This window comes from Harpia harpyja, chromosome 14, assembly GCF_026419915.1.
Source record: "Harpia harpyja isolate bHarHar1 chromosome 14, bHarHar1 primary haplotype, whole genome shotgun sequence".
Lineage (NCBI taxonomy): Eukaryota > Metazoa > Chordata > Aves > Accipitriformes > Accipitridae > Harpia > Harpia harpyja.
The window spans coordinates 8,462,143-8,487,102 of NC_068953.1; the positions used below are offsets into that span (position 1 = coordinate 8,462,143).

The window sequence follows — 24,960 nt, forward strand, 5'->3', positions numbered from 1 at the left end:
GTAAAGTGTCCATACCAGGCTGGACTTTACAGAAATGACCAGAACCTGTGCTGTCTGAACATGGCCTGGGCTACCTTCTCTGGGTTAGTTTCTTGTGACCAAGGAGCAGCTGCAGGGATGGAGCCCCAATGACAGCAGCCAGTGCTTTGAATGGGGACCTGCCCGCTAGTGTAAAAGATGTCCATAGTTTACATTGGTCTAGCACCAGATAAACAGCACTGGTACCAATAGCTTAATGCGGGCCTTTACTAAGGGTGCTGTAGCATAGTTTCATGGGTGTAAACACACCCACATGTATGTGAAATCTAGATGACAGCGGTGTTGGCTCTCACTATTGTCTTACATTTACAGACAGTGTCTTAGTCTGGATTAGCCAAATAATTATCTAATGGTTTTCTCTCTGGTGTTGTACTGCTGCAGAAGGTTCAGATCCTGTTTATGAACCTCAGTGCTCTCTTTGGGCCCGAGAGGAATTTTGGCAGAAAGGGGACTGACTGGGTGGAGCAAGGAGGGCTGCAAAGGAGAGGAGCTCGTCTTGGGGCCTACGTAAAAATTTCAAATAGTGCAAGCTATTTGGGTGTCACAAGCAAAGGAGGGCCCAGCTTTGCATTATGGGAGCAACAAGAGTTTGGAAGAGTTGGTTTTAATCCTTCATTTCCATGCTCCTCAGTATTGTTTCTCTCCCCAGTCTTCTTGATCCCTCTGTTACAAAGCAGAGACTTCTCTCTTGGTGTCAGTGTCCATCTTCCAGTGATTTCAGGGAGCTTTGGGTAAGGTCTTTAATGAGGAATTTAGAACTCGGCTGTCTTTGTGCATTACCAGCATATTTTCCTGAATTGAGCTCATGCCGCTGCATGTGTGACTTATGTCAACTTTGGCAGGAAGTTTGCAGTCCTGGAACGCAGTACGGATGCAGGTATCCTCTAGGCTGAGCTGCTTGAGTGCACTGAGTGTGAACAGAGCCAGACCAGTAAAGCTGCAGCAAAGCAAGAGATCTCTGCAGCAGCAGGCAATGAATGTGACCAGGACAAGGCTGCAATTCTTGAGTTTAAAGCTTCTAGGTTAGCATTTCTTCTTGGTTTCTCGTTTTTTACCTCCTCCTTTCTAGGTTTGAATTTTTTTTTTTTTTTGGTGGTAGTGTTTGGAAGTGCTATTTTTTTTCCTTTTCCCCTCATGTTTTTTCATGCGGCTCCCAGAGCAGATTGCTGCTCAATTCCTCCAGGGCAGAGGGGGAACTAGCTGCAATTACTAGCTGCAGATGTAAACACTTGCTGCCCCGTCCTGGAGAGTGGAGCTGCCACTGGCAATTAAAGACAGTTAGCAGTTTCCCTGCTAGTGTAAATTCTTGCAGAGAGTAATTACTGCCCCTTCCCACATCCCACACCAGAGGAAGTGGAATTTCAGCAACGTAGCATTGGGTTTTTTTCTAATACTTGCCGTTCCTGTCGGTCTCTGGGAGTTCCCAAAGCTAGCCTAAGAACCTCTCCTCTTGTCTTCCTCGTGAAAGAAGCTTTCATTTCCAGTAGTGTCCGTCCTGTTCGGCAACAAGTCCAATTCAGGCTGCGGACTTTGATCTGCATTGTTCTGGCCAGTCTTGTCCTATTTGTTTAGAATTGCATTTGTCTTTGTTTAGTAGAACTCATAAATGATAACATTTCCTGTAGGAATTCAGATGTTGCTGTTGATGTTAATGTAGTATCGGAAGAAGACTGTGCTACATGGTTTCCATTTTTTTAAAAATTGTATGGGTTTGAAAATATGACATACACACCCATACAAAAGAAAGTGCATGTAAAGTAGACCAATACAAAACTGATTAGTTTCACTTTTTTTGTTGTTTTGGTTTGGGTTTTTTTCTAGATAAATATAGAAGTAACTCCTATATAAAATGGGGGTAATAATTCTTATGCCTCTCGTGGGGGCTGTAGAGTTTCCTGAGAGAGGAGTTGAGAAATGCAAGTTATCATTGCTGGATTTCCTTTTCCTGTACAGACACAGCGTTTGGCTGACATGCTGTGAAATGTGTACCAGTTATCAACATGTTTTCAGTTTCAAGGGTCATTCCAAAATTCCTTTTCTCAGCTGTTCTGGGAAAAAATTTATAGAGACCATTGACACCAGAATGATCTGTCATGATAGTGTTTTGTGTGGTGTTTTTTTTTTTTTAGAGCCTTTGCAAAGAGGCTACTGAAATATTAATAGCTTTCTGCTTTGTGAGACATCACATTGCGGTAGTGTGGTCTGTGTATCCTTTCTATGTTCCCAAAACACATGTGGTTTAGATGCCTTTCATATATTTTAATACAAAGTGGCTGGTTGAGTGGTCCATGCACTCCCAGAGGAGCCAAAACTCACTTCACGGATCAAGAAAATACAGGGCTGTAAGGCAATTTACCACTCAGGCTATTGTGGAGGAGGGTGATTTAAAATGTTATAGTGGCTTGAAAAAGAGAAAAACCCAAAGCAGTGATTGAAAGGCTTGAAATGACTGACTTAATGTGACAACTCTCCTTTTCCTCTGTTGGATCTATTGCAGAGGTGATCATGCACAGTTAATGTGTTGTATGGAGCTCAATGGTACCTGTTTGCAGGACTTCTCTGAAATTAAGAGTGAGAGATCATTTATTTAATAGACAGCATTAAAGAATGAGTTTCTGATGAAGCAAGTTAGGTGTTAAACACTTTTCAGGTGAACCATTTACTTATGTAATTATCTTTCATTTACATTATAATAAATGTTTCTCCAGGGAGTTTAGCCAATCATGAAATGCAATTAATTTTCAAATGCTCTTCAGCAACAATTGACACTCCAGAGACCAAAATCCCTAGGCAGTGTGTACATTTTAAAACTCTCCTGCTAAAGGGAAGCTGTTTAAGCTGGGTTGATCATGCAGTTGTTAAATTCTAGGTTTTTAACAGTGTTTTTTACATGCCTATCACTACAAGTCGGAGTGCTGGGCTTGATACCCAGGTTGTGTAGGCCTGGTATCTCCCCTTAGTTTCCAGAGCCTTGAAGAGGTTCAGGATGCTGTTCTTCAAATTAAGCCCAGGACGATTCACTTCGGTGAAGATGGAGGAGTTTAAATGCTCTTGGTTTCTGTCACAAACTCTGATTGCTGTATGATACTGGCCGGGGCACGTAGCCAGCTGTTTTGCAGTTTGTCTGGTATGTAAAATGGGGGTAACGTAAATCTCGTGTCTCTAAGGTGTACATGGAGATGTATGGATAGAAGGGACTGGTTGGTGACTGTGTAGTATCTGTGGATGACAGGCGAAGTATCATGCTGCTTAAGTTTATTTAATTCATTTTCTAACCTAAATGTTGTTACAGTCACTTTTGTTCTAAGTCTTACTAGTGTGCCGATAAAATAATCTGTGGAATTCCACCTTTTACAACTGTACGTAGTCCAACAGCTTAGCTTTTCAAGAATGGATTAATTTTATTGTGGCATTCAGTTTTCCGATGAATTGCTGCTGTGGTTGGAGTAGGGATCTCCATCTGAATGGAGCTGGCTTTTTAGAAGTGAAAAGGAACAAAGTGATGTTGTTAGCCCTCACCTACTCCAAACAGACCTGTTTCTGCACGCTGGCTCCAGTTTTTTTTTTTTCTGATGTTAAGCCTTGGGCCCCAATGCAGATACTGTTCCAGCCACGCTGGATTGCAGGGGACAGATGGGCTTGGGTTGAAAAGGGCTTACAGCCCCCTGCAGAGACTCTCCAGCCCTGAGGTTCGCAGATCCAAAGCAGTGGAACCTGCAAGTCTGGAGTATTTGGAGGCTGAAGAGAGGGAAGAGCTTTTATCCTTTCATGCTTGCAAAATCCAATGTAGGAAAGCTCTTGTCAGTGATATTCTCTCTTCATAGCAAACAAATGAAACCTCTTTGAATTTGTGCATTTTCCTGAGGCTTTCCCTTCAGCCAGCAGTAAAGAGGAAAGGAGGCTTTATTTACAGATGTTGCTTTCAGAATGAATCTAGCATGACGATATTATCTGTAAATACACCTTTGGTCATCAGACATCTTTCCATTTATTTAGAAACATGATAGAAAGATCGTCCAATATGGGAATGAATACTTGACAAATTCCTATACTCCATTTTGTTGCCTCGGAGTACATATGCAGTTTAAAATGAGTCTACATCTGCTGTTATATCATCCTGTTGCTTGCAGCAGAATACTAGTACTTTTATTTTGACCAACAAATTTTGTTACTCGCTGTTTAAACTGACCTGTAAACATAAGAGACCAGAATGCTCTGGGCCTTCTGTGTTCTTGGAGGTGTCTCTGAGACCGAACCTGGTGGGATTCAGGTCTGAGCTACTTGAACTGTTCATATGTTCCCTATAAATACAGGGCAGCTAGTGGGTTTCAGGCAGCGTGGATTTTGTAAGCACCTACACACAGATCACAGTCAGATCATTATGTTGATCTAAACCATTTTGTAATCCTCTACAATCTGGGTTTAGAGACTGTTATTAGTGTCACAAATAAAAGCTTGTGACTTCTTTAGTTCTCAGGATAAAAGACGACACGTACTTTCAGAGAATTACATATTAAAATTAAAACAGCATAAACGTGCAGGACTTTGAGGATAGTTATCCTGCTTTTTCAAGACTGAGTCCTGAATTCACAAGATTGCAAGAGAGAAATTGATTAATTTTAATTTCATAGTCAATCATGTACTGAAGAAGCCAAGTTAAACCAGGAGGATGAGGTGTGAAAGAGTCTTTTAAAAATCTTTCTCTCATTAACTTGAAGCTTTAAACATGGCTACAAGGAAGTGGTTTTGGTTTGTTTTTTTTTTAAACTGAACATATAGGAAGGAAACCTCCTTTTGCCCAGATAGGTCACAGATTTAGAGATAGAAATGGATAGAAAGGTACTTAAGAGTTCTATTTTCTCACAAACTATTTTCTAAGCTCTTGAAAAGCCTCTTCAAAATGATACGGAAAGGCACAATAGAAAACAATTTCAGCTATTGTTAGCATTCATGTTTGTGGTAACTGGTATCTTCCCATTACAGACAACCAGCAGCTTCCAGCCTCCATTATTAAGAGCGAAAGCAGGGGAGGGTGTGGGAAGGACAGCAGGCATCTCTGTGATGGATGCAGCTCGGTTTCGCCTGGACTCTGCAGGGTGATTGGATATTGCCTCTGACCAGCATCCTGGTCCTAATCTCCTGCTGTTGGATTTCTGCCTGCAGTTACCTGAAGGAGTTCCGCACGGAGCAGTGTCCTCTTTTCGTGCAGCACAAGTGCACTCAGCACCGGCCCTATACTTGCTTCCACTGGCACTTTGTCAACCAGCGTCGTCGCAGATCTATCCGCCGCCGGGACGGTACATTTAACTACAGCCCTGACATTTACTGTACCAAGTATGACGAGACCACAGGAATCTGCCCAGAAGGAGATGAGTAAGTAAAGACTGCACCCTGCTTTTCAGGCATTAGGCTTTTGGGATCAGTCCAGGTGATGATTCCAGCCAGTTCTTGTAGAGATGAGGCAAGTCAGCAGTAAAGCAGCTTTGTAACATACGTAACATGAGAACAGATGTAAAAACTGTAATAGCAACCCATGTGCTCCAGGCCTGCTGCAGAGATGATACTATGGGTCACTTAGATGGGAATTTGCCTCCTGCATCATTCACTGTCCTCATGAGCCTTGGCATCTTCAGAAAAGTTGAGGTGGGAAAAACAGCTCACTGACGAATGGGGTCAGAAAGTCCCTGCCTGTCAAATAATAGCTCTTGCTCACTAGCAGGGTAGCTTAGTTTTTAACAGATTGAAGAAAGAGGAGGAGCTTTGTCATCTAGTCTGCCCCCTGAATTATCTATCCCCAGCTTTTTAAATTGTATCAGTTACTTGCCAGTTTATTTTGTCTTCCTGAACTTTTAAGAAGCCAGTAGGGAAATGACAGGTACCCAGAATAAGGCAACATGAGGAAGAGTTTGTCTTACTGGGTCTTTTCTCCCTGTGACTGTGGTAAGTTTAACTGGAGCAGAGATGCAAGTGTTTCTGCTGTGCATGTGGCAGACACCAGCAATTAAAGGGTTAACCCAGTAATATAATTTTAGCCACATGACAGATATGGAAGATTAAATAGTGTAGCCAAACTGTGGTCAAATATAGGGAGTGTTTTATATAGAGATGCTATAGAAAGATGGAATTTCAGTTCCCTTTCACAGTGCCAGTATAAACACACAGAAAAATGCTACTTATCAGGAAAACAATTTTTTTTTTATTACCCGATTAAGTAAAGAACTTGTGACTACAGCAGGATGGAATAATCCCCCAGCCTGAAGCGTCAGTTTCAATACTTTCTTCGTTGTTAGAAAAGAACTGGAAGAGACTGGAAATAGGATATGTGGGGGCTTTGGCTTCTAGATCACTGGTTCATATCGTGCTCAAACTCTGAATGAAAACTGTTGCCATCTCGGAACTTTCTGCTGATTTTTAGCTTGATGCTGCAATATCTGAACTTTACCTGTTCCATCTTGTTCTTTTTTTAGTTCTCAGTGTAGATTATTCTTTTTCTGCCTAAGAGGGGAAACAAAACATAAGTTAAAATGGTAGTGTTGTAATTCTCCTTTCTTGTCCTGTGCTCTGCATAAAGGATGCATCTGGCTATAGATAGACTGTCACAGCTCTGTAGCAGTACATCAGCAGGAAACAGTAACAGCACGAAGTCTAGATGTGCTGCTGAGGAAATGGTATGTGCCATGTGATGTCCCTTCAATCATGGCTAGTATATCAGAACACCTTGACAGTGTCCTTGCTCTCTTCCAGATCCCTGGCAGTCACTAGACTAGAATAATAAGCTGCTGCTGGCTTAATAATCCAGTAGTCTTTTGGGGAGTGAAACTATTATATACTGAGTAGTGACAGGTTTAGGGGTTCTGTGTAGTGTTGGAAGGCGCAGTATAAGAGAAGGGGGAGAGTTAGCAAAGGTGTTAACTGCAGCATCCTGTATCGGCAATATGTCTTCTGGTAGTGTTGAGTCACCTGTGTGACTGAACTTTGTTCTTCCCCTCCTTCTGTACCTTAGATGTCCCTTCTTGCATAGAACTACTGGAGACACAGAGAGGAGGTATCACTTGCGCTACTACAAAACTGGAATCTGTATTCATGAGACAGACTCCAAGGGAAACTGCACGAAGAATGGAGTCCACTGCGCGTTTGCTCATGGGCCCCATGACCTACGCTCTCCAGTGTATGACATCAGGTTAGTAGAGGTTGGGGCTGTAAATGAAAAAGGTAATTTCTGTACCCAAATGAAAAGTCAGATGATTGAAGGACAGTACTACTTCAGCATGAAATGCTTAGGGTTGAGGTGATGATATGTGCATTCCTAATAAGACAAATCTACAAAATCTCCACGGAAGATACTGAAAATGGGGGAAAGGACCACAGTTTAAACGAGTTGTGCTGTGGTTTGGAGTCAGATTGGGGGGGAGGGCCTCAAAATAACGCATCTGGAATTCCCAGGGAATGAAGAACATGTATTGCAGTTGCTGTTCAACTAAAGATGTTCTGACCAAAAAATGCATGAATGAAATGCACCTGCTTAGGAGTTGTTAACACGCTCCAGTATGTCAGTTTTTATACACATTTATCTATCTCTTCATCTGCTCAGTCTGTATGTTCATTTAACTCTGTCCACAAAGGGAGCTTCAGGCAATGGAGGCTTTGCAGAATGGTCAGACTACATCAGAAGGTGGCATAGAGGGTCAGTCTGCAGTCGCTGCTAGCCATGCTATGATAGAGAAAATACTCAGTGAGGAGCCAAGATGGCAAGGTGAGTGTCACTTAGGGTCTGTGGGGTTGGGAAAGTCTGGTGTTTGTGGAGTGCCTGCTCCTGTCAAAAGCTGTTGTATAGTAAATATAGATCATGGTCATCTCCCATTAACTGGTTGCTTCTTTTGCAGATACAACATATGTGTTGGGAAATTACAAGACAGAACAATGTAAGAAACCCCCCCGTCTCTGTCGCCAGGGTTATGCCTGTCCCTACTACCACAATAGCAAAGACAGAAGAAGAAGCCCAAGAAAACACAAATACAGGTACTGCAGTCCTGGATATTGTATTTCCCAGCTGAGTGGTGAGGTGTAATAGAAATGTGTAACAAAGGATCTAGGATTTTGTCCACTAGATAGCTTTTTAGTGTGTCTCCAAGGCCTGTACTGACAGATGTGATGGACTGTTATTTCTGCCTAGGAGAAGGGTAACAAATTAAACAAGGAGTTTTCCTGTATATAGGAACTCTGATAAATGACTGTTGCTAAATCATGTTACAACTCTGATTTTTATAGCAAACAGAACCTGTGTCTGGCTTGCCCTTACCATATAAACTCCTGCTTTAGAAAGCAGTGCAGGAAAAAGAAAACAAAAGAAAGTTTTAATCCCCATCTAGAAACAAACTCACACAAGAGTGTTTTCATGGTAAAGGATTCAGAATCATCAAGCTGCTTGTTGTGTGTGCCTGGTGATGGGAATCGTGAGGCACGGTGTGACCAGTACTGTAGCTGGACATGCATTCCTAACCAACTGCTAAAGACTGTGCTTTTGAGGCACCAGGGTGTTCTCATCACTCAGCTGTCGCTGGATTTTTCAGCATGCAGTGTCTCCCTGAACACATTTCATCCAAGTTATAGGCCCTCATTTCCTCCAACACAACAGAGCTTTTGTTGCGGTCTCAGTGGGGCTTTTCCTTAGTTCTTTTTTGAAAAACATAAGAGCAGACCAGAAAGCCAGGAGAGAAAATACCATGGATGTTCTTGCTTCTCTTCCCCACCCCCAACATTCACAGAAATTTTTGAATTGGCACCGAAGTCCTGTATTTAAACAAATAAAAATCAAAGGAACATTAATCCCAACACTTTCAGGAGAAACAGAAACACTAAGCCAGTATTCAGGCAGCAGCTATGTGCTTTCTGCCCCTGCCTGGGCCCTTTGGGAAGGGAAGAGGTGAAACCTTCTCCCCTCCCGATCTCCACTCGCTTCTGTGTTGCTTTCCCCACCCCCAGCTGATGTGGCTGCCTTTCGTGCAGGCGGCTGCTGCTGCTGTCTGCTTCCCTCTGCTGTTGTTTGAGGGAATGGTTAAGAGCATGAAGAGCAAGGGAAGTAGGTCACGACAAAAATTCAGAACTGGGAAAAAGAACCGTTCCTGGCTGGGAGAAAGAAAATGGACTTGCCTTTTCCCCAGTGACCTGACTCAGCCCCTTTTCCACATGGCCATACTATAACCCTGGTAACATACCACTGTAAGGGTATTATGTGTTTTAGGATTAGCCAATTAACTTATTAACTTTCTATGAATGTACAGTTCCAAAACAGAAACCAGACCCAGCATTTCTGACACTAATCACATCAGCTGCTAATATTGTTAAGTTATGTTGGTTCAGGTTGTATTCGGTTTCAGACGGAGAGTTAAGCCATGTTTCTTTCATTGGGAAATTGGAAGGGGAAGAAGATGCAATAGCAGCAGGGTGGGGGCTGGGGAAGCAGCAGCCAGCCAAACAGATTGTACAGCTGAGGGTGGGCAGCCAAACCTGCCTCCTGATGGAGGAAGCAAAGCTCGAAGCACGTTTGTGAGTCTGATGTATTCTCCTGCCACCTTATTTACACAGATCTTCGCCATGTCCCAGTGTGAAACATGGAGATGAGTGGGGAGATCCCAGTAAGTGTGAAAATGGAGACTCATGCCAATACTGCCACACGCGCACAGAACAGCAGTTCCATCCAGAGGTACAGTAACCTGCTCACTCCATTTGGTAGCTGACTAGAAAAGCAAAAGCATTCCAGTCCTGTGAAGTAAATTAGTGTGCCAGCTGGGAGAGTATGTGGGCTGCTTGCAGTGTGGTCCTAGGCTATAGAGAAACTGCATGTTGGAAGTAAGCTGAAAATCAGCTGCTTTACGGGGGTCCCTTTTCATTAGGTAGAATGTATGGGAAGAGGTAAGAAAAGTAGGGGAAAACCCAAGTGTAAGAGCAGTCTCATGTATGGGGGTCCTTTTGAAAGCGTGATGTGGGTTTGCTGGTAAGCATACAGCATCTGTTTCCTTGAGGAAAAATTCTTGGTTAATGATGAACGCACTAAACCATAGATACCTGTGAACTGGTGCTAAAAACCACCAAGCTTTTACTTGTGAGCATGCCCAGAGCATTCCAATATCCTTACAGAAATTGTAATTAAGACCTTGTCCTAGTCTGCTTCATGTTACAGTGTTGAAAAGCTTTGTTGAGCCTGTATCGGCAAAGTAACCATTGTCACCGCCTGTCAAACTGGGGGGAAGGGAAATAATCCATTTCCTACAATCATTGTCAATGGTTTGTTATTTTCCTTGCAAACATGTGGCTGTAACTTTCTGTGCTGTCATCTGTCAACTGTTTCCTACCTTTTACTATTTGTAATATCCATGGAGCTTCCAGTGAGGCTGAGGGACTTTATGGCAAATGGTGACCTTTGGGTGAGCTGATGTGTGATGGGTTGATCTTTGGGTGAGCTCTAGCTGTGATGGGCATATTCTGGTGTTTCCATAACTATAGCGGGTTTTCCTTACTTGGAAGCAAAGCACTGAAATGGTCACCCTGAACTCTGCTGGCCTTTGCGCCTCTTATCTGTGTTCCTGTCTTGCTGTCGAGTCTCTCCGTAGTACTTTTGTACCTGGGCTGCCGGTCACTGTTTTTTTTCCTATTCATGTCTGGTTTTTTTGTTTTTTTTGTTTTTTTTTTTTCCCATCCTTAGATCTACAAATCCACCAAATGCAATGATATGCAGCAGTCTGGCAGCTGTCCCCGAGGACCCTTCTGTGCCTTTGCACATGTAGAACGTACGTGGGCTGCTTCTCTCGTCTTTCATCGATATTTGAGCTATGGAGAGCTTCTGGCCAAAATAGATAGTTTAAAATATAGGGCTGCTAAACTAGAGCTTCTGTGAAGGATTTTCAAAACCAAAGTATTAATTTTGATAATTCCTGTAAAACCGTGCTAGTGTGGGAGGTGTTGGCAGAGCTGAAGGCAGTAGGTAGTCTGTAGGACTCAGCCCTTAGCTCTCAACTGCACTGTCTCTTGAAGTATCTCCCTCTGTTCCCTCTCGCTTGCTCAGTGTAGGAGGACGGAAACAGAGAAAGCTGCTTCTCTTCTGTACGTGGATGAACTGTACCTAGCTAAATTGTAAAGTTTTGTATTTTAAAAAGCTGAGGATAAAATTGCTAATTTTAGATAATATATTGATCAGTTTTAAAAATTAAATACTATTTTACTATTTAAGAAGTTTTGCTTAGAGTTTGATTCTTTAAGTCAGGTTGGAGAAGAAAAATATGCAGCTTTTTTGTCCGCTTTTCCTCAGATCGTCTTTTTCTCAATAGCTCCATCATTTATGGGGCATTATTTCAATCCTCACTTTCATCAAATGTAAACTAGTGATGCTGTTTTGGTTGTGGGAGTTCTATATTCAGGTGGGTACTAACATTCATAGATAAATGGTTAGCTCCTGGTCCCATGGCTCCTACTCAGTTTCTGTACTCCAGTCTCACTGTTGAATATGCAGCAATTAGAGCAGGTTACTCGGAATTCAATAGATTGGCTCTGATACTGGTCACTACATGACCTTGAGCAAATCTCTTTGATATTTGATTATCCTTTGTAAATGGTAGAATTAGTAACTGCTGCCTTTGTCAAGGAATGGTGACAGTAAATTCTCTACAGGTTATGCAGTTCCTTTTATAGGAAGCCTTGTCAACAAGCAGTAGTTATAGCTAGAGCTGTGGGCTATAATGGCCCAAAACATAGTAATGCAACTACACAGTATGATCCAACAAGCTGAAGAGAGAATGAAATCTTGATAAAGAAACAGCATTTAGCAAACTCCCTTGTGTATAACATAATATTTTTGTTTAGGAGATGCCTTATTCCTAACAAGGTTACTGCACTTGATACTATACTGCTTTAAAGCCAGAGTAACATTCTGTGGTACTTAGGTCATTCCAACGGGATTACTTCTTGTGCCATCTTACGGAATTGTAGCTTTTAGTCCTTTCTTAGCAAGGTGAGCACTGAGGGCCTAATTCAGTTAAAATAACAGGAGACCGTTTATCGTATCTGCTCTTAGCATGAGTTTTGCTGATTATTAGCAAGAAATGTGTTGAAACCAATACTTAAAAGATATTGCGATACAGGCATAGTGTCAGTTATATGGTTTTTGTAAAGATGCTGAGTTGTGTTAGATGTAAATACTACAAGTCTACAGCATCTCCACTTTACCTTTCAAGCCAATGACACTTTCTTTTTGTGTATGCCTTTCTATGTACGTTACTCTTTTTTTTAATAATGGTTTGTACTGAGCACAGATGGAAACTTATCTCCCTCAGCTGATTATAATGCACCCATCAACTTTGTGCCTAGCAATGAAGGAAGCTCTGCTTAGTTCAAGACAGCTGAATGAATAACACGCAGTTCATGCAGGGAAGATAATTTTGGAGCAGTGTTAATGGACTAAAGAGCAGCACAGTGTACAAGTGATGACAGTAACAATGTAAGGAATATTAGATAAGTAGTAGCCGTTTGCCAGATAAGGTTTCTTCTTGCTTCTATACTTACAAGTAGGGGCTTGTGGAATATTTCTTCTCAAGAATATCTAGGTGTTCTTGTTCCTAAATGTCTTGTGGTCTGTTGCAATTGTACAGCTTTGAGTAACGTTCTGTGTGCTTTTATTTCTTCCAGAGCCTGCGCTCAATGAAGACTTACAGCAATCCTCGGCTGTGTCTAGCCCGACACAGACAGGCCCTGTGATGTATATGCCATCGGCAGCTGGTGATTCTGTTCCAGTCAGCCCTTCCAGTCCACATGCCCCAGACCTTAGCAATGTATGTAGCACTGTGGAGAAGCCTTGTCTATATTTTATAAATTTGGGTTTCTCTGTGTCACTGTACTTCTTTCTCCCAAGAAGAGAAATCTTAATTATCCAAAAGCCCAAAGGATATAGCATTTTTCTTTTAGATCTCAGCTCCACACTTTTCAGAGGGGATCTATTTGCTTGGAACATACAATTCAGTGTCTTTAGTATTGTCCTCTCATCTATAAAATTTCTAAGCCTTCCCTTCTGTGCAGAGTTTGTTGATGTACTTTCAGGAAAGTGGAATACATCCGCACATGAAGTCCAACTCCTTCCTGTCTGGAGGTACCTATTGGGCTTAGTTTCCAAGTACTCTCATTAAAGGCTGTGAGCCAATAACGTCTAAAGTACATAACTACAATCGAGTTTGTTTACATATGTAATCTCAGAGGCTTAGCCCGTGCATATTGTGTGTTGCATTGTAGGATATCCTTGATTCCCTCCCTCTCCTACTTCTGGAGATAGTTAAACTCTGGAATATGTTTGAGAAATGCCCCAGATTGTTGGTAGTACTTTATTTTTAGTTGAACATACAAGAAGGGAGATCTTTAAATGCTGAAGAGATACACACAGACATATAAGACGACCATGGAATGCTAGACCACTTCATTTTTGCTGAGATTTTTTTTTGTCCATTAAGTCTGTCTTGTTTGCACTACTGTTGATAAGGTGTGCAACCTTTTCAAGTGGTTGGTCGAGGTTTCAAGAAGGTAAATGACATGAGTTTAACTCATTTGAAACTGGTCAGAATGAGGTGAACTCATTTAGGACCTCTGTTTGATCTTATTCCCCCTCTTTGAAAAGAGAAGCTGATAGTTTTATTTTATTAGTGCCAAAGCCAACCTAACAGTTCATAGTTCTCCTGAATTTGATTGCAGCTAGAATTCCAAACAGATCTTGAGAAGTCTGGACATAATATTTTCTCTCACTAACACTGTGGAAAGCAGTAAAAAACAAACCCCCTTCATCTTATGAATGTATCATCTAAATTCTCTGGAAACTGCAGTGAAATTGAAGGTATCTTCCACTTAATAGACCGTTTAGGTCTTTTCTATCTCAAGCTCTTAGTCTTTTAAACAGTCTTTCCTAATCCTTGGATGTATGCCAAACAGCAACACATGTCTTTCTGTGACTTCATCACTCCACAGGGCATCTGCATGTAGCTTGCAAACAAATATGGCTTTGCTGGTGATCATTTTACATGATGAATTAATCAGAGAAAAAGGTCCCTCTAGCAGCCAGCCTCACATGGCCTGTTCTGTTTTGTATTTGTACTGTAGGTGTGGAATAAATCAGGAACTCTGCCAACTAGCCCCACCTCCACCACAGTGAGTAGTATCTTTGCGACTGTAGGGAAGCATGGACAGCAGAATGTCTGTATAAAAATAAAATCAAAACATTGTAGGATGTTCCTTCTTTCTAATGCCAGCCCAGACTGTGCCACATTTGAACCTGTGGTAGCAGTAGCTGTCTAAATGATGTCTGAAGCACAGTCATGCTTGCCAGTGTGGGCAAATAATTTCTTGTCCCAGAGAAATGGGGTATCTGCATTGATCCAGGTAGGCGCTTTCTCTAAAACTCATCTTAATCTCCTTTGCTGCTGTCTGTGGCTTCATCTACAGTGCAAAACTAGCCTTGTTGCATGTGATTGTGATCCCTGGTATTAGTCTAAAGAATGGAACTGTTGGAAATCCTTGGGTTTTTTAATGCAGCTGTTGATACTTGGCTTGTGCCTGCATTAAAACTTTCAGATTTCCAACTGGAAAGCAAAAGATACAGTATTACATGTAGCTCAGATATGCTTGGTTGTTCTGACTGCCATAGCACCTTTCTGGGCTTCACACTACTACTCAGAGTGCAGACAGGATCCACTGTGGCCTAAGGAAAGCGAAGAGAGTTTTGGTCAGGTTTGGAAACTTGATCAGTCACATCTGAGGCCTCAAAAAGAATAAACGTCACTAGAGCTGTAGTTTGTTTTTTAGAAGACTGCACTCCAGTACGAAGTAATGACAATAAAACCATAATTGTGGGACTGTAAATCCAGTATCTACTGGAGCTTTTTCCTGGTTTTTAATTACTGTTTACTGGAAGCTTGTATGCTTGTGTTGACTGTCAGACTGGGATGCCTCTTTCCGAGTTGTTGCTACTGGCTAGCTCTACTTTCCTGACACTTGTTCCTTCTATTAGATTCTTTGTAGGAACAGCAGTCTCGGAAGCCCATCTAATATATGTGGGTCTCCTCCTGGTGCCATTGGAAAGCCACACAGCTTGGAGACCATTGGTTTTCCTCCAGACTCAGTAACAGCAGCCGGCAGCTACAAGAAAGCACCGGGGTTTGAGCGAGAAGATCAGGTGGGGGCCGAGTATTTGAAGAGTTTCAAATGCCAGGTTAGTAGGGAATATTGGCTGGAAGAGTTGGGGGGATGAGGAAGAAAGAGAAATTGCCCAGTCTAGCTCGAATGTATTTTTATTTTTCAAGGAACAGAAATGAGAAAGCACTATTCTCATTAGCAGTTCTCAGATCTCTGCTGTTGCTTTCAGCCTCCCTTCCAGTCTCTTCCATCTTACATCTGTTCTTGTCTGCCTAGCTGCCATCACACGCTCAGTTTGTAAAAGTCGAGCTGCTGCTTGTTTTCCTAATCCCTCACAACTTCTGTCCTGTGTTGACCCTGACTAGCTGCCCACATATCACTTTTGCTCTTTCTTTTTCCTTATTTAGGTCCTTGCCAGAAGTTGCTGTTTCTCTTGCTGTATTGTCTCATGGAAACTCATCCTTCCTTCTCTGTTCTCACTCCGAACTCTTACCTTGATCTCCGTGACTTGGTTTGTCCTCTGTTTTCACCATTCATTTCTCCGGTGTATTAAAAATGTCATGTTGGTTCTCTCTTGCTTCTCTGGCTTTATCATTCTGATCCTTGACTCTCTCCTGTGGCTTCTGTATTAAATTTGAATTCCTCATTCTCATTTGAAGAACCCTCTGCAATCTTACCCAACCCACATCTCTAATGACATTCCCTCTTAGCCCTTTTGGATATCCCAGTCTTGCCTTGCTGCTTCCTCAGTCTTCTCCTTCTTGGTGTCATGCCTTATTCAGACTGCTCCCTAAGCCTAGAACAGTCTCTTCCATCTCTTCTGCCACACATGAGCTTTTCCACAGTCAACTTCTTGCTGTGAATTTCCTTTCTTGATGTTGCAATTAATAGGTTCTCTGCACCATCCCTTTCAAGTCAGCTGAGTCCAACCCAGAGCTTGGGTCTCAGTTTTTATTCCTCACTGGGTTTGTAAATGTAATAGAACATCTCAATTTAGGGGAAGAAATAGCTACTGTTATGAAGAGGTGCCTGCAAAAATATTTCCTGCAAATTCTTTAAAAAAAAAAAAAAATACAAAAAGGAATAAAAATACCTGGTCTATGTTGCTTGAAAACAGAGATGACAAGAAGTGCTGCTTTCAACCTGGCTACGTTTTAACTCTTGTCTGTAATATTAAAGAAGCTAGCCTTAATAAGCTTATACTGCTTCATTAGTATTGCACTGCTGTGAGAAAACAGTGGAAATATCCCGTCCAGACAAGATCTTGCATAAAGTAGTTGGACTTAGAAGCAGACTCTGTGGGTTTTATTTATTTTTACAACTTTGGGAAAATATGACCAAACTTTGCAGTAGGACAAGTCTTGAACACTGTTTAGTCTAATTAAAATGATTTAGTGACAAATACAGATTAAGCTATATGCATGTGCTCTTTCTTATAAATGCTTCCATTGTCTTGCTTAATGTGGATGTGGCTTAGGAAATTGCAAATTGATGCAACGCGTCTTTGGGGGTAGAGAGCAGACCATGCTGTGATCCTGGCACTTCTTGCGGGCACAGCAGCTTGTAGCAGTTGTTTAGAAACAAAAGAAAAAACATGTGCTCGTTCTCTGTTGCCTCTGCTGCAAAGGAGGAGTGAACCCAAAGCTGAAGGACTGAGAGAACCCCTGTTTCCTGCCAGCAGAGGCAGGTTGCCAGGGAGGCCCTGCTTTGGAGAAAATGGGCAGCAAGCCTGAGCCAGGGGAAAGGGGATGGAGGATGAATAGGACTCTTAAAAGGAGGGCCAGATGATGAGCATTTGTGTCTGAAGTCCAGGCTGTACTACAAAGATACTGTATTCAGGTAGCTTCTTACTTATGTGGCTTTAATTAAGCAAAAACCTGTGTTAAATGACTGGAATAAATAGCTATTAGGATATAGATGGAAGTAATCACAGTTGCCTTACGCTAGGCTTCTACAGACAAAATTAGGTGTCTCATAAGTGTCCTGATTTAATTTTCTTTTAATCTATAATTACATACTCTTAAAAATCCTCTGTAATTCCCTTTTGGGCACCAGAGATTCTCATATACCCTGTAAATTAGACTAATAATTAGGCATTTACCTTTGTTCGGTCATATTTGAAGACTTAAGAGACACTCTGGCTCAGCTCTGCAATAGGCTTGTCATTTTTCCTCTGTAGAACTAGTACAAATAGTTTCTATCTTATTAGAATGAAAAATGCACCTTCTGTGTTAATAGGTTCCACATAGTTTGTGGTAAGGCTGAGCCAGCAGTTAAAGCTAAAAATACTTTTCCTGAGTCCCGAAAGATTTAGCAAGCTGGAAAAATGCTGGCTGCACTGGATGGACTTCAGTGTCACGACCAGGAGGTGTTCCTAAGTCCTGACACACAGTACAGTGGGTTTGTTCCATGCTGGTCAGAAAACATTCAGTTTCACTCGTAAATTATGTCCCTTGTTTTCTTCCCTGACTGCAACAGAGTGAGCTGGAGAATTTCAGCCTGCCCTTTGAATTTCTGTCTTGATGTATGTATGTCTTGATGCCCTTTTTAACATTATTCAGAGCTAAAGGAGACTGGCTTGGAGGTGACAGTCAGTTTGCTCCATTATTCACTGGTGTTATATGAATTCAAGGCAGTGGGAATTGGGACTAGCTTAGAAATTTGTTCACTTTCTCCTCCTTAAAGCAAAAAAACCTTCCAGTAAGACTTAACTGCACCAGAACCAGCTAGCTACATTGGCAGGAAGCCTCTCAGTGGGGGGGGCATGGTTGCGTATGTGCCTTCACTTTAGCTGCTGACGTCTGTTGATAGCACATCTTGTGTTCAGATGAGTGTCAAACAGGGTAGGGATGTGTTGGATAATGTAGCAGGCGTGTTATCAGACACACACAGATGCACTAACGTAATGCATCTACTGCACACAAAGGAAAACAAGCCTGATTGGTTCGGTGGTAGTTTTGCTGTATGTAAATGCACTGTATGTTGTTCAGGGAAGTGTGAGAGAATGGTACCTACCACAGAAGGATCTCTGCGTCCATATCTCAGCTGCCTGTTTGCCAGGCTTTGACCTTCCCATCTGGCCATAGTAGTACAGCTGAGCAGAGAAAATGATTTAATTAAGTAAAACCAAGTGATGAATTCTTCTACTGCTCTTTCGCCTGTCTGATTATGTCATCCCTCTCCAGCAATCATTTATCTTTTTCATAAGACTGTTTAAGCCAAAAAGTCAAGGCGTATCACTTCAAGTCAGTGTGGCATCTCATGCGCTGCTGTTGTACATCATGCCTGAATCTCCCCTGTAGAGATGGTGACTGCCTGCATTTGCAATAAAAAAAAAAAAACGATTGAGCAGATTTTGTGCCTGGAATAGGTCTCTGATTCGGACTGGGGAGTTGGAGAGTGAGTAAACAAGCAGCCCTGACTCGCAGCACTTTTTTGCTGCCTCTCTGTGCCCAGAGGGTGTGATTGATCTCCCTGTGCCTTATGCATGTAGCAGCATGGGAGGAACAGAGCAAGGCCTGCAGAACAGACCGTTACACGCTGACATGCTCATGAGGCCACTTCCTTCCCTGCTCTGGTTATTGTAGCTCAGAATTGACTGATGTTGTGAGGCAAGAGGGTTGATTTCCGTTAAGGATATAGTGCTGGAAGGTCCGTAAGCTAAATTTTTAGGCTGGATAGTGGAATTCTGAATGTATGTTGGCATTCATGCAGTTTTGTAATTCAGGCAGCCTTGACCTCACTTATGTTTTATAGCTTTGAGTTCTCTATGTTAATGGATGGGGGAAGGATTTTTTAAAAAATCAGTTTTGATGATGTTGCTTTTAAAATTGGTTAGTTATCACCAAGTTTTACTTTGCAATCCTAGCTGGGAGTTGGAAGAGTTTGAGGGAGAACACAATCTACGTACTTTATTTTCCCAAAGCTGAAAAACGTTTACATAATTTAAGAATATAGTGTGCCTCCCACCATTTCTGGCCCTTTTTTTAGATACTAGTAGGACTGATAAGTTATAGCAAGGCAAAATAATTAATTTTTGGCCTTCATTCTTAAGATGTCCTTTGTGCCAGCAGAGGACTTACAGCAGCATTGAAGGCAAGTGTAATTGTGACGAGTCTTTGCATAACTCTAGGGGTGATGTCTTGGTATATAGTAAGCAAATTACTTAGTGTTTTCAGTTTGCTATGCTTTCCCACTTTCCCAATTCTCTAGTGCCCAGAGCAGGCTGTAAGAGAGGAGGGGAGTGTGTTTCCCATGGCCTCTGCAAAGCTAGCAGTCAGCCATTTTTAATTTTGCTGCTAATCCCTCTGCTTATCTTTTGTTCTGTTTCTTTACTGCAGCAAGCAAAAATGAAGTCCCACTCGCTGGAACACAGGAGCCAGGAGCAACCTTTGTTACAGCCCAAACAGGTACAGTACTGCTAGCAGGCCTCTGAACCTAGCTCAGTGCTTGCACCACCGCAGACAAGGACATGAGAAATCTCTGCAGATCCAGACAACTCTGCAGGGAGTAAATGACAGTCCAGACACCATTAGGGATGCTCAGCTTGAGGGATTACTTTATGAAGATGGGATGATTTGCTGGAGGTGTTATTTTTGAATGGCTAGATCTGTGTGAATTCAGGATAGATTCATAGGTTTGGACCGTGCTGGAGAGAGTCTCCAAATTACAGAAAATTGAGCTGGAATGGATCTCTGGAGTCATCCAAGTTCAAGGATTCGGCAAAGAGAATTTAATATCGGGTTCTAAGTCGTGTGCTGAACTAAGTCTGAGTGAGTGATTGTGTGACCCATCCCTGTGATTGCATGCAACCTGTGGGTCACAGGAGTTAATTCTGGGGCAGCCTGAAGGATGTTTGTAATGCTGGGGGGGCGGGGGACAGGGGGACAGAACAGAGAACAGTCGGCAGAAATTAAAGAAAAGCTGTTAATCTCTCCCCCACCCCCAGCCCAGTAGTAGCACCAGCCATCTGTCAGGTTGGAAGCAGGCAGGAACAGGTTTGCTACTGATCTTTGGCTCATTCCTGCATGTTTCTGAAGGGATTCTTCTATAAAGATGTCTTATTTCCTACCTCTTTCCCTTTTAAAACTCTTGTTTCAGGACATACTGGGTATTCTCCCAGTGGGAAGCCCGCTGACATCCAGCATCTCCTCTAGTATCACCTCCAGTCTGGCTGCAACGCCACCAAGCCCTGCCGGCACCAGCAGCATACCAGGCATGAATGCCAATGCCCTTCCTTTCTATCCAACCAGTGACACCGTTGAGTCTGTCATAGGTAACTTTGCCTTTTTTACTTATGCTAGTAGGGCTTCCTCAGACGTGGATCACCAGGTATGAGAATTGGAATAGCATGGGTGTTCCAGCGAACTCCAGTTTTTCGTCTCTGTCAGTGTTGGCAGATTCCTGAGGCTGTAAGCTTTTTCTGTGACTGTGACACATCTGATGTTTTCTGCAGGTCATTATGGATGAAATTCACCCACGGGACCAACAGAAGGCCTCTGAGCCGCTTACTCAGAATGTCAGATCGTGTAACGGGCCTTAGTTTTAGGTTTGTCAAAGTGACAAAGAGGTCTTGGAGTAGGCAGGAAATCACAGGGGCATTTTCCACAGTTACAACCCCTTATATTCTAAATGACAATTTTATAGCGAGGGCTACCACCAGGTAGATTGTAAGGACTTGCCCTTCATATAGTGTAGGACAGAGGCTGTAAGAAAAAGGAGAATGGGAGAGTCCAGAGAGTGGAATCACTCCTCTTAGATAGGTACAGGTTTTTGGTCACCTGTTTTTCTTTTTTTTTTTTTTTTTTTTTTTTTAAATCTAACGTTTTTGAGGTGATCTCACTAATTTGTTAAAAATAATAATAGAAATGAGTGGGCATGTGTGGGATGGAATTATATTGATCATGATTAGGGATGAGGCATGTTCAAATAGATATAACATTTGCAGGCATTCATAAGCTTTCTTTATTTTACCCTATCTTTGAACCTCAGAGATGTTTTTCAAGTGTTCCCTTCTACTGGTATTTCTTTGAGTGGCTCTTCACCAAAGTATGGATAAAGCACAAACCAGACACAGACGTGTTATAAGCCAGTGTTACTGCGTATTATGGACAGACTTGAAGGCACAGTTTGGGGAAGACTTATGGGAACTGCTGTTATTTCATCAAATTTTTGTTTTCCTATAACATTTGGGAATACTTTGAGACAAAAAGAAATCAGATCAGGCAAAAGAACCTGAACTGAAAAGCTGCCCATGACACTTCTGCCAAACCATTTAAGAACAGTGTTGCACAGGGCGGAGAGTAGGGCCGTGCAGACTGACAAATAGAGAGCGAAGGCTCCTCTGCATGTAGGCTCTTTGGGCCATCCTATCTCTTGAAGTTGTTGGTCCTTTATAACATAATTGGTACCTCTGTGTCTGGCAGAGTCTGCCTTGGATGACCTGGACCTGAATGAATTCGGAGTGGCTGCCCTGGAGAAGACATTTGACAGCAGCACAGTGCCCCACACGAGTGGCATCATGATAGGTACATGAAAGCAACAGAGCTTTCTTTATCTTCTGCCAAGCAGTGTTGCCCAGTCACCTCAGTGGAGCCAGCCCAACAAAGTTCTAAATCCAGTTCCAAAATAACATTGGTTAAAACAGCAATTATAACAAACTCTGGCAACTGCTGAGCATCTTTGAAGTGAAAGCTTGCCCTTATTGACTAGCAGAGCTGAGTTCTTGCCATTGGGCCCAGGTGTCTTGGGGATGTTTCTTGAGACTGAATGGGACTTGCTTGATTTTTTTTTTTTTTTTTTTTTTTAAAGTGTGCAAGTAGACTCTAGAAGGCAACTGATACCTTTAAAAACAGGCCAAAGTATAACTATTTGCATCTTAAGCAGAAGACTCTCCCTAGCAGTAACAGGAAACTCACTGACCTGGTAATGCTATCCATCTGTCACAGAGTGTCATCATGGTCTGCTGATTTGATTCTTGTAATGTCTGTCTCATCTTAATATGTGGAGGTAGGCTAAGGCCTCTTCTACCTGTCTCTGAGTGTCAAGGGGAAAATGAAATGTCTCGTAACTTTTTAGAAGTGGTTGTAGTTTCTGGCTACCCTTGCTGTGTAAGACAGGTTTTTGAATGGGAGCAAACTTTGGTTGTCTGAAGGTTTCCAAGGGAACTACACTACCTGGAGCTGTATTGAGATAGTAAGGCACCTGTGGAAGGAACCCTAAAGAATATCACTTCCACTTCCCTGCCAAAGATGAGAGCCTGGTCGGAGAGTTTACTGTGCATGTCTGCTGATAGCCCTGCTTCTGCCGCTACCCATCTGCAGTGGCTTAGAGATCCTCCACACTGCTTTTCCCTCTGTTCACGTCAGGTCTGGGTGTTACCTGGTGATCTTCTAAGAAGGGAGATCAGGAGAGAGTGGGGAGCAGGGGTGAGCTCTCCCTCAATGTGCGTGTGACAGGCAGAATGAGCTCTTATATAATGGAAGTGTGATGTCTTTGGAGGCTGGGCTTTTGTTTATTTGGGGTTTTTTATTACTGATAGATCCAGGCACTCAAGTATGTCTAAAGTGACTAAAGCTAGTCACTGATTTTTAGTGGTTAAGATAATGACCTGACTCAGCATGATAGTCTTCTCACTACAGGTTGTTTGGAAGTATTAAAGGCAGAGGCGCATGTTTTAGAAGTGAATTTTTCATTACAAAGTATTTCACCAGATACCAAATTCATCTTCTCTAGACTGATAGGGACTGAACTCTGCTCAGAAAACCTTTTGTTGCTTTGGCCAATGAAAGAGTATTCCATTGAACTCTGGAGGGTCTTAACCTATGTGGTTCATGGGATGGCAGCTTCAGTGCTCCTCATAAAGGCTGAGAGGGGAATGAAACATGATGAGAAGCAGAGGGAATCCCAAGGGGCTTAGGGAAGAGAAAGGGAACCTTAACACCTTCTGCTCTGAACTCCTGCACTGTGCCCATACTTCACGGTCATACATAGCCATCCTCTCTATGTGTTCTTTGTCCAGGTGGGAGTTTGCTGCAAAGTTCTGCTCCTGTAAATATCCCCGGGTCCCTTGGAAGCTCTGCCTCCTTTCACTCTGCCTCTCCTTCTCCACCGGTCAGCCTCTCATCGCATTTCCTTCATCAGCCCCAGGGACACTTAAGCCAATCAGAAAACACGTTCCTGGGGACATCAGCTTCTCATGGATCATTAGGTAAATGCACAGTGTGTGTGTCCCATGTACATGCCTGTCTGTGCCATGTAAGTATTTTCTTTTAAGTTAGCTTTAATTTTAATGTATTATTTCACTGCTGCCGTTTGTATCTCTTCTTCCCATGAGAACAGCAACAGTACTAGAAGCTGCTTTACCAAAAATTGGCTAATACCTTGTGTACAAGGGAGCAATTCCCTCTGCTTCCCATGTATCTAAGCACAGAAAAAGGGACAGATAGGTTAAGTGACTTGCTCTGATGATGCCTTTCAGTGTAAAGAGCTTTGCCTTTTCCTGCCACCAATGCTGTGCAGAGACTTCACTTTACATAGAACTCAAGAGTTGGGTCCTCAGCTTTGCTTAGTTACGGTGGGGATTGCAGTTTGCCCTTGGGACTGCTTGTAGGTCAGATTGGCTTCTGGGAGGTCTAGAGCAGGCTAGGGTCATTGTACTTATCTCTCCTATTTGGCATTCTACGTGCAGTTTTGCAGTATGGACTTTGCAAAAAGCTAGTGTTCCAGCTTTGTCCCCTTTGCTCCTTTCCCCACCCTGCCTTGAGGATCTGTTTCCTGTATGAGGGACTGTGAAGGAAAGAGAAATTGCTTTGGAGCTTCAGCTGTATCAGGCAGAACTGGGAACTGAGGGGCCAAATCTGTTTTTTTTTTATCAAGACGCAAGGTTACCTTGAGAAATAAAACTGTTTGGGCTCAAGGCTACAGTGACACTCTGCTCATTTCTGTTAGTAACAGTAAATATTAGTTCTCTCTATTGATACTAGGCATAAATGCTTCTTCAAATTTGAGATATGCTTTAATCTTGAATATTCAGCTTAACCTAATAAAATTATTACATGCTTTTGTAACCTTTTCTGCATGCACTCACCTGTGTAAATGCATCCCTTGTTTGCATAGGCCAAAACCATGCTTCCATGCCTTGCGATTGCTATTTGTTTGGCTTTAACAGCTTTTACAATTACTGTAATAAGAGACATCAGAGGTCATCTCTGCTATTAATTAGTGTTGAGGCTGGCTGTTCAACCCAGTTTCAATAAGAAAAGGAAAACTTGCTGATAAAGCCTGCTTTTAATTTCTGAAGAAACAAGTCAGGCAGTTACATTTGTCTTGACTATGTAGTTATACAAATAAAAAACTGAAGAAATGCAGGAAATTCACAAATGCATTTAAATACTTGATTTTTAAGAAAAAAGTCAGATATTTTCCTTTAATACAACAAAACCATTTTTGTTGAGGTTTTGATAAGATATTTAAATAGTAATCTAGCAGTTGGGAATCTGGAATCTATCTATTCCGTGGGACTTGCTGAATGCACGTAAGTTAGTGTGTAGTGTGTGTAGTTATTACTTATTTGTTTTGCAATTGAGTTAAAAATACCTAGTTCTGGGCTAGTTCCCACTGTGCTAGATGCAAAACGTGCAGAGAAGGCATTCCTGACCAAAGGGGCTTGCTGCTTCAAATGTGAAATGAGAACAGCAGGTGGAAAGAGGGAGTAAAAAGAAATGACGAGATAAGCTTGGTCAGCATTATGGCAGAATG

General features: G+C 42.2%; 1 protein-coding gene across 6 annotated transcripts in view; it reads left to right on the top strand.

The window, feature by feature from the left end:
• Positions 1-24,960, top strand: part of UNK (unk zinc finger) — a 45,620-nt gene that overhangs the window by 13,585 nt on the left and 7,075 nt on the right. For 3 of the 6 annotated variants that reach the window (XM_052808826.1, XM_052808824.1, XM_052808827.1), the window contains exons 2-14: positions 5,203-5,412; positions 7,043-7,219; positions 7,662-7,792; positions 7,923-8,058; positions 9,625-9,742; positions 10,742-10,826; positions 12,718-12,860; positions 14,170-14,217; positions 15,077-15,277; positions 19,542-19,610; positions 20,302-20,476; positions 21,627-21,728; positions 23,222-23,410. In XM_052808826.1, coding sequence (XP_052664786.1) covers positions 5,203-5,412; positions 7,043-7,219; positions 7,662-7,792; positions 7,923-8,058; positions 9,625-9,742; positions 10,742-10,826; positions 12,718-12,860; positions 14,170-14,217; positions 15,077-15,277; positions 19,542-19,610; positions 20,302-20,476; positions 21,627-21,728; positions 23,222-23,410 — 1,784 coding nt within the window. Of the gene's footprint in view, positions 1-5,202; positions 5,413-5,873; positions 5,980-7,042; positions 7,220-7,661; positions 7,793-7,922; positions 8,059-9,624; positions 9,743-10,741; positions 10,827-12,717; positions 12,861-14,169; positions 14,218-15,076; positions 15,278-19,541; positions 19,611-20,301; positions 20,477-21,626; positions 21,729-23,221; positions 23,411-24,960 lie in introns of those variants that run through there. The other 3 variants (XM_052808829.1, XM_052808828.1, XM_052808825.1) reach the window with 3 other exon arrangements.